We start from the raw sequence: 9,903 nt of genomic DNA, 5'->3' as shown, positions 1-9,903 counted from the left end.
TTTAATTCAGTTTGCTGAGTCTGGTGTCTTTTATTCAATAAATTTTTGTCGTTATGAAATACACATTTTTGCAATTTTTAATTTTTTTAATATTAGAGAAGCTTGCATTTTATTTAAAATTCTAACATCTTAAAAGTTGAAGTGTTATTCCCTGATCTACATCGTATCTCTGTATGAATTTATCATCAGTGTGATCTGAGCTTGAGGTAAATCACGGAAAAATTTCTTAAAGAAAAACAACATATATAAAAACAATTCCCTGGCGTAATTAGTAGGATTGCAGGCTGTAAAAGAAATCGATGCAACTAAAAAAAAAAAAAAAAAAAAAAAAAAAAANCAAAAAAAAAAAAAAAAAAAAAAACTTGGAGAAATTTTTAAAACGTTTGAGGAACAAATGACAATATAACTATAACGAAAGATGTGAAATTGTATAATATCTTGCAAAAATGCGACATCTTTTCTTTATAGGTCATATCTATAATTTATTAAAGTAAAGGTAAAATGTCAGTAAAAATTTCACATTGTTTATTTATAGTTAGTTGACAGTAAGAAATACGAGAAAAATTATACTTTATATCATTATGGATGCTATGAAACCTCAAAACAATAGAAAATCTCATGATAATGATAACATCTCAGTCAAACATCTGAGCTTCCCACTAGGTAAATATAGAAAATTATTTACCATTATTTTTGAGAGTTAAGGGTTCTTAACTCGTAGAAGGAAGCTGAAATTGCCTTATTGATTGCAATCATTGAAAGGTGACCCAATCTTCTGAAGAAATTAGGTTTTAAAAATTTTACAGACGTCTTTAAAAACGAAAGGAGAAAAAAAAAATTGATGACGTAATATGATTTAAAAATACTGGAAGACACATATTTCGTCTATTCATGCCTAAGTCAATATTTTTGATAATATTATGTTATATATTATTAAATGTCACGAAATCAAATGAAAATTAACAAAAAAAAAAAAAAATTTACTTGAAAGTTTTTGCTTTATATAAAAAAGACGAAAATTTTTTGAAATTTAAAGACTGGGTGACCGAAGCTGAGACAATGATTAGTAAAAGTTTTTAATTTTATCAAATTATTAAACATAAAATTAAAATTTTAGAAATTTTAAAAAATTTATGATTTTTTTGATAAACAATAAGTTTAACAAATTTTTTAATATTTTAAAGTGTTTTGAACATTTTTTACATTTGGAAATAATTTTAATTAAAGAGATTGATGGAATATCCCCAAAACGGATTTAATTGATTGATTTTTTTGAGCATCATTTTATTTAATAAAAAAATCTGAAAATAAAAAAAAAGTGTGGGCTATTAAGCTATCCTTATTTTTTAATTTTTTAAAAAACTCGAAGTTTTAATTTTTTTAAATATTTTTTAAAAATGATTTAAAAATGTGAATATTTTTGAAAATTTTTAACATTTTGAATTAATTTTAATTAGGAGATTGATGGAATTATCCCTAAACGGATTCAATTGATCGGTTTATTTAAACATAATTTTATTAAGAAAAAATTATAATTTATCAAACCCAAAATTCTGAAATAAAAAAAAGGTTTGTAGGTTCTCCAACAATTTGATTTTTTGTTAATATTTAAAAAAAAAAAAAATGCAAAGTTTAACAAAATTTTCTTATCTTTTTAAAATATTAACGTTTTGAAATATTAAGTATTTTTAAATATTTTTAATATCTGGAATTAATTTTAATTAGGAATTTTCAATTTAATTTTGGATTAAATTTATTAAATTTTAATTTGGAATTAATTTAATAAAATTTGGAATTAATTTTAATTCTTAGAGATGAAATTATTACTAAATGGGTTCAATCGATTGATTTTTTTAAACATTATTTTATTAATGAAACATTTTTGTTTGTCTAAGTTGAAGATAAAAAGAATAAATAAAAATATTGCTGGCTATCCGGTTTCCCAAATTATCCATTAAAATGAAATTTTTTTAATTTTTAAAAAAACTCGAAGTTTAAAAATTTATTTGTTCGATCTTTTTCTTTAAAGCGTTCTAAAAGTTTAAGTATTTTTGATCATTTTTAACACTTGGAAATAATTTTATTTAAGGAGAGTGATTGAAATATCTCCAAAATGGATTTGACTGATTGATTTTTTTAAAAATTATTTTATTAAGGAAGCATTTTTATTTATCTAAGCTAAAGATGTAAAATTAGAAAAAAATATTGTGAGCTGTCAGGTTTTCCAAATTATCTATTAAGATGAACAATATATCGAAAGTGTGAAGAAAAAAAAATTATCAATCTACAAAGGAAACAGAAACAATTTTCTTATTTTACCACCTTTGGTGACTTGAATGATTGAACAAAAGACATTTAAATTTACTATAGTTTCAATTTTTGAAATCGTATAATAACGAATAATTTCGAGAAAAAGAATTTAGTCACAAATGATGTAGTGGGTGTTCTACCAAAAGTGATGTGATAAAATTTTAAAAATTAAAAGTTTGTAAAATAGTGAAGCGAATAAATAATACTGAAAGGAGAATACAGTAAAACATAAATTAAATATGGAATTATAGATTTTACATGCGTTATAAAACTTTTAAATTTTATATCACACTCGATCTGACTTGATCACTTTCAACTGTACTCTGACATTTAAACAAACAGAATTACCATCCGAATTTTTAATTTCTCAGAATTTGCCACCGAGTGACATTGCTGATTTCATTGTTTTTAGTTCTGGTCTTTCAAAAATTACATTGCCGATTTCATTGTTTTTAATTCTGATCTTACAAAACTCACATCGCCGATTTCATTGTTTCATTCTGAGAGAAATAAATACGAAGATAAGCTTTGGAGGAATTAAAAAAAAATTGAAATTTTAAAATGCCTAAATCTTTATATTTTTTGAAAAATTAAATTTGTTTACAAAATTTTAATTTATTAAACATTTGCAAATTTTAAGAACTCTAAGTATTTTTTGAACATTTCCAACTTAATGAAAAAAAATCAGAGAACAGAAATAAAAACAGATCTACAAAATCATCGTATTAAATTTTTTTTTTCAATTTATAATTATAAATCTTTCACACTACTTTGTCAATACAAAAATATCACTTAGTGCTAAAAATAAAAAAAATTGGCAGGTAATCCGGTTTCCTTACATATCCTTTAAAATAACTGACAACGTAAATTATGAAAAGAAATTGTCGGTATCAAAATATATGCATAAAAAAAAAAACAAAAATAACTATTTCAGTTCTTATTCAGATTTTTCGCACTCGCATCTGAACATAATGATATTAACAATTGTTACGTTTTTGAATTAGAAATCATACGATTAATTTCGAGGCAAAAAGAAAATTCTCGGTTTTAAAATATATATTAAAAAGCGTTATTATCCATATTTTTTGCTCCTACATCTGAGCTTAAATATACTAACGATTGTTACGCTTTCGAATTAGAAATCATGCGAATAATTCCGAATTAAAATGACATTTAAGCTACCAAAGTTACGCTATGAAAGTTTAATTTCTAAGAATTCTCACGCATCCAGCATTGACGATTTTATTACTTTCAGTTCCGGTGTGGTAGAAGTTACGTTTACCTCTGATGTTCATCGGCGAGATCTGAGAGAGATAATTAAAAAGATGAACTTCCGACATAATGTGAGAAGATAACTACAAACTCATCCGATTATATTTTGGTGACCACAAGATGACCGGGGATGACTTAGGTGAAAACTAAGATAGTTTTCCTTCGCAAGGAGTCATTGGCCATCTTGTGTAAAGCCACTGTGTACTTCATCCGCGACGGCGGTCGAAAAACCGGTTCTCTCCAGTTTAAATTTTTCTTAAATAACTCAATTTTTTAAGCACTTCCTGAATTAAATTTTCAATGAAGACTTAAGGCTATGAAATTCAAAATGTTGAATATCTGGTAGCAGTAGATTCCATTCACCTCAGAGATTGTTTTTCAAAAGCAGCTGGAGTTTTTTTTTTTTTTTTTTTTTTTTTTTTTTTTTTTTTTTTTTTTTTTTTTTTTTTTTTNTTCTTGATTTAGGTCTTAAACTACTTTTGGTCAAAGGTGCGTAAACATACCATTTCAATAAATATATTTTTATTAACACTGCGACGTATATTTTTCACTAATTTTATTTTCCTGCCATTTTTAAGGCTTCTGAAGATTTTGATAAATATTAGTAATTCAATTGGAGAAAACACTTTCTGTTGATAAATTTTCAAACTACGTAAGTTTTATTAAGTTGAAGCGATTATTGAAAAATGCAACTTTTTGAAACAGTTTAATTATTCCACTTGAAACTAATCAGATGTTTCTATAATGTATTAAAGTTGCAAGCTCTGTAAATAAAATAAAAATTTAAAAAATCTAGTATTTAACTAAATGATTTGCTCATAGATTTGGTCAATGGTGAATATACACGCGCTAGTTTATTTCTTATACGAAGTATTATTTTTCAGGCACGATAATTTTTTTGTAAAAAAATTACAGGAAAAATAATACCATATTTTATAAAATTTCTATGTTTGTACAAAAATGGGTTTAAATGCAATTACGTTTTTAGTATATTGTTTCAAAGTTGTTGTATTATCAGTAATGCAATTTTCTTACCTTGATCGGGAAAAAATTCATGACAGAACAATCGATTGAGTTTAAAGTTGTTTCTTCAAAATGATTTTTAAACAGAAGTATTACAAAATTGCTTAAAAAATTGTTCTGAAAATTTATCTGAAATATAATAATAAATTTTCCATTGCTACCCGTATTGCTACTCTTATCGCAAGAGGAAAACTATTACAATTTTTATAAAATATCTTTGTCAACCCTAAATCCGCTCTGTCTTGAATGTCGTTAATGAGCCAAATACCTAACAAATTTGCAGTTTACCTAGTGTAATCCGTAGGAGTGCGAAATCTAGTGTTTTCCGCAGTTTACCAGGTGAGGTGACCGGCCTGTGTAGGGGTCAAGGATGTGTAGGGATCGAGGGTCCTTATGTAGGGGACTGGCCTTGCATCAGAAGGGTTCTGGGTTCGAATCCCGGGCAAGGCATGGATGTTCCTTGATTCGTTGTACTTATAGGGATAGAAGCCGCTCTTAACAGCAGACCCCTTGTATATGAAGAGGGAGATGAAAATAACATGGAAGCCTTGACACCGGCACATTTCCTAACGGGTAGAAAAGTAACAGCTATACTCACAAATCTGAATAACAATTCAAGACTTACGAAACTCTACAAACAACAACAAGACACGTTGGATATATTTTGGAAGCGATGGTTCAAAGAATATCTGCTGCAACTTCGCTCTTATCACCAAGTTCGCAATATTCATAACTCCTTCAACATCCGAGCAGGAGGTCTTGTGCTACTACAAGAAGACGTCAAACCCAAACACATGTGGAAGAAGGCCCGAATTACCAATGTCATTAAGGGACGTGATGGGGAAATTAGAACATGCTTGTTAAGAGTGGATGGAGAGACTATAACTCGACCTATACAGCTGGTCATTCCTCTTGAGGTTGACCAGGGTGGGGAGGATGTTCCGACATCAATGGAGAATTAGTTTAAATAATTGTTTTAAATCGTCTGCCAATTCTTGTAAATATAATAACTGCAACTCTGGCTGGTTGCTAGGCAACCAAACGACTTTTTTTGTTATTAATGTTTTGTTTATCGTTTGTGTATATCAGTGGAAATAAAAGAATACAATCGCTGTAAAAGCTAGCACCTGCCCTTGAGATCAGATGCCGGTATTGACAAATGGTCATTCCCCAGGCGGGCATTGGAAATAAAAAAGAACTTATGTAAGGTGCACCTTAACGATTTGCGTATCGTTAAAGTTCAAAAGTTTGTTCTCTACAGCTATTAACTATAATTTGTTAATTGTATTTACTGATTTAATTCTTTGGCATCGAAAATTAAAAAACACATTATGCTGCTTTCTTGATTTTAATAAAATTTTAAACAATTAAATCTTTTGTATTATAGCTTTTAAAGTGATTGATGATAGATTTTATTAACTAATGTATTGATTATTTGATCGTAGTAACTTGTTTTTTTTTTAGACAGCGAAAAATAAATAAATAACATTATGTTTATTTAAGCGTACAGAAAATTTGCTGTTGTTTCAACAAAGAAGTTATTTTTACTTTAACGAGTGCCTAGTGGGAAATGTGCTAATTATCTAGGTCATTTAAAGATTACCTAGATAATTCGAGAAAGAAAAAAGTTTTTGGCACTTTAACGAATCGCCCTAGTTAATTCTCACATTAGGGAGATAATCTGTAAAATAACTGATTTCGACACTTTAGCATGCATCGAAAACAACCGTATCACATAATTTCTTTTCATATAAGACAGCTTATCAACATATAATTCGGGGTAAAATATCAAAATAAAATTAAATGATGTTAACGAACTAATTACTGTAAAACAAAGCTGAATATATTTTGTTTTGTACTAATATTTTATTAAAAAGAATATAAATATTTTTAAAAAAAAAATAAAATGTTAATAATAAAACGGGCATTCAAACTTAGTTTTTTAATAATAATTTCATTATTTATTAAGAATATTTTTAGTATTTTAAACTAGAGGGATCATTTTAATCAAAATTTTTTTTTTGTTTTCATCACTCCATTTTCGGCTGAGTGTGCACTTGATATATTTCCCCTTTGATTTTTTTTTCTTTTCTTTTCTTTTCTTTTTTAAATGCAAATTCAAATTCATGAAAGTTCATTCCTCTCCTTCGTATAAATTCAGAGCACTGCGTGAACAAACAAACTTACGCAGAAATCAATCTAACCAGATATAACTGGTTAGGTAGAACTTCGTTTAGTCATGATTTTGGTCAATAATTCAAAATTAAAAAATAATCTCCTTAAAAATATTAACAATTTTCAAACTATACCACTAGTTGTAAATACATTTCCCTTGTTTTTATTTTATTTTATGTTATTGTACATTTGTTGTTGCATTGATGATATAATAAATTTGTCAGTAAAATAATCACCCCCCCCCCAAAAAAAAAAGAACAAAGATTTTAAAAATTACCTACCTTCAAATGTTAAAATAATACCTCCTTAAATAATAAAATATCTTCCTTAATTCTATTTTATAGTTTTAAAATGAAAATTTTGTTTAAAGTATTAAAATAAGGTACTCCCCCTAAAAATAGCTATGGGGATCTGCCACCCGGTGAGAAACCTTTGACCAACACCTACTAGAAGAGAGAGTTGAGGACAAAATTCATAAACACAAAATTAACACGAAACTAACAGAATTATTAAAAAGAAACTAAAAAATGTAAAGTCATTGTTGCATTTCATATCTCCTATGCATGACTATGACAACTCATGTCATGTAACAATTCCGGGGAACAATGAAATGAAACCAGTTATTTGTATTTTAAAGTTTCAGTTTGAGAACTGTTTTTTTGACATCCCAAAATAAATAGGTTGTACAATTCTATAAAAAATATGAATACCACATATTCTTTCCAAGTTGAAATTTTGCTGATGTATATTTTTGTTGAAGATAATCCATAAGTTAGAATACCAAAGCATTCAATAATATTGCAAATACACATCTTATTTATTAATTTTTCGAAATTTTAAAGCACCATTTCTTTACGTGGCTTTCCATTTTATAATAAAACTCTTTCTTAATATATGCAGCTGGAACTTGAACATGAATTACAAATTTTTGTTGCAGTTTTGGACAATTCATAAGGGCGTGTTATTTAAGTACCCATATACTTGTACTAGTATAAAATCTGAACCAAACTGAGTAGTAAATTTTGATTGCTGAGTAGATTAATGGATAAATTACATCTCAATTCCCGACCGGGTCCAGCAGCTACTTTAAAAATATGGAGCCAGAGTCGGACCCGAACTAAGCCGCACACTGGGGTTAAAAAAAATTGAAAGCTCCTCGTCACATCCTTAAAATATAAATAAAAATTATTTAGTCGAGCAAGTAAGTCTTTGAAAGTCTTTTCAGGGTCGGGTATTTCTAACGAGATATTAACACATTTTTAAATATTCGTTGAAATGAAAGTTTTTAGATTCTAACAAAATTTCTTTGTATGGACTTAAGTAGGCTGCTTATAATCTCTTGGTGAATTACCTTTCCCTGGAAACCACGTTTGGGTAAGGTAAGGCTTCTTAAAACGCTTAATCCTACAGTTTTTTTTTTATAACCGTCGTTGAACAGCAGACCCAATTTTATGGGTTTACGACTACTAACGTTCAACTCCGTAGTCTTGTTGAACCCAATCCAGAAGACAAGGGAACTCCTGGATTGAGTATTGGGAGAAATTTGCCTTCGTGGAGGACTTTTTGATGGAACTAACCCGCATTTGCGTTACACGGAGAGGAAGACCACGAGACTCTCACATAGTTAGCCTGACGGCAAGGGGACTCTAACTCATGATCTGTCTACCCCTGAGGATATTACTCGTCGGCACTGTGGTCGGTGCAAGCCGGATGCGGAATTCGTATCGGCTGGGATTCGAAAACGGTTCGCCTCATTGGAAGGCGAACGCTCTATCCCCCGAGCCATCGCGGCTCTTAATCCTACAGTTTAGAGAAATTTTGTACTGATAATTCAGCGCTACATAGCCGCATCTATTTCTTGTATCATTAAACTACACATTCAATCCTTAAGAGGCCTTTGTCTTCGCCCTGATTGATCTTGGGTTAAATTTTTAAGTTTTGTGTTTTTGATACTTTTTCTATTTAACAAACTTCTGATGAAATATTACTATTAGACAGCAATTTCAAAAGAGTTAGAAAATAAATGGGTCACTTTATTAATAGCGCTTGATAATTTTTAGAACTTCAATGAATTTTTCTTCCAAACTTTAAAGCATTAAAATTATGCAATTTGCGATTTTGAATAGGTAATTTCAAACTACATGTTTCTTAATTTTTAGATATTTAAAATCTTATTTTATTACAGTTTAAACTGAGGAAAACAGATCTGGATGGCGCTAAAAAATTATTTTAATTACTTTAGAGGAACTTAATTACTTTAGAGGATTACTTTAGAGGAAAAATTACTTCAGAGGAAGCTATACCACGCTAGAAAGTTTTCACTTCAAATTGTGTTGTCAGAGGTTATTTAAAATTTGAATTATGAAAAAAAGTGAGCACAATTTAATTTAGAATAAACCGTGAAGCCTTAAACACTTAAAAAAAATTTTAAAATATCAAAATGCTAGCAAATTAGGGCAGAATTACTTACTGTATAATTTGTTTATATTTAGATATTTTGAAACATATTTTCAGAGTTAAAGACTTCATAGTTTACTCTAAGTTTACCTGAACTCTCTTTTTCCTAAGCTTTAAATTTTAAAACACAAATAAAGATGAAACAGATTTTGTCACGAAAAGTTTCTTCTGCGTTATAGCATCCTATTAATGCAAAAATGGCAACGGTTGACATCATTTTAAAAGTTCCAGAAAATATTTTTGCAAAATTTTTAATTATAATTTTATGACTGTTTTCGAAAGTTTACGCATAGCATTCATTTTTATTGTTATAATTAATAACTCTTCTAACTAACTTTTCTAACTTACTTTTCTCTAAGCTTTAAATTTTAAAATACCAATAAAGATGAAGTAGAATTTTCCATGAATAGTTTCTACCTCAATATAAAGTTCTCTTAATGCGCAATAGGCAGCGGTTAACGCGCATAGCATCAATTTAAAAGTTTTAAAATGTATTTTTGCAAAATTTTTAATTATAATTTTATGACTGTTTTCAAAATGTTACGCATAGCATTCATTTTTATTGTTATGTTCATAACTCTTTTTTGTCAGTTCTTACAAAAAATAGCAATAACATGATATATTTTACTCTTTAGCCTTACGCTAACTCATTTCAGGCAAATAATT

The 9,903-nt window shown here is 28.3% G+C and overlaps 1 protein-coding gene across 1 annotated transcript; it reads left to right on the top strand.

Annotated features, from left to right (window-relative positions):
• The first annotated feature begins 581 nt into the window (after positions 1-581).
• LOC139426125 (uncharacterized) lies at positions 582-5,567 on the top strand. The gene is made up of 2 exons (XM_071183864.1): positions 582-663; positions 5,086-5,567. Exons 1-2 carry the CDS (start codon positions 582-584, stop codon positions 5,565-5,567), a joined length of 564 nt encoding a protein of 187 aa, XP_071039965.1.
• Positions 5,568-9,903: the final 4,336 nt, after the last annotated feature.

This window comes from Parasteatoda tepidariorum, chromosome 8 (assembly GCF_043381705.1).
Source record: "Parasteatoda tepidariorum isolate YZ-2023 chromosome 8, CAS_Ptep_4.0, whole genome shotgun sequence".
NCBI classification, from domain to species: domain Eukaryota; kingdom Metazoa; phylum Arthropoda; class Arachnida; order Araneae; family Theridiidae; genus Parasteatoda; species Parasteatoda tepidariorum.
The sequence above is the reverse complement of the archived record's forward strand: the minus strand, read 5'-3'. Positions and strand labels throughout refer to the sequence as shown.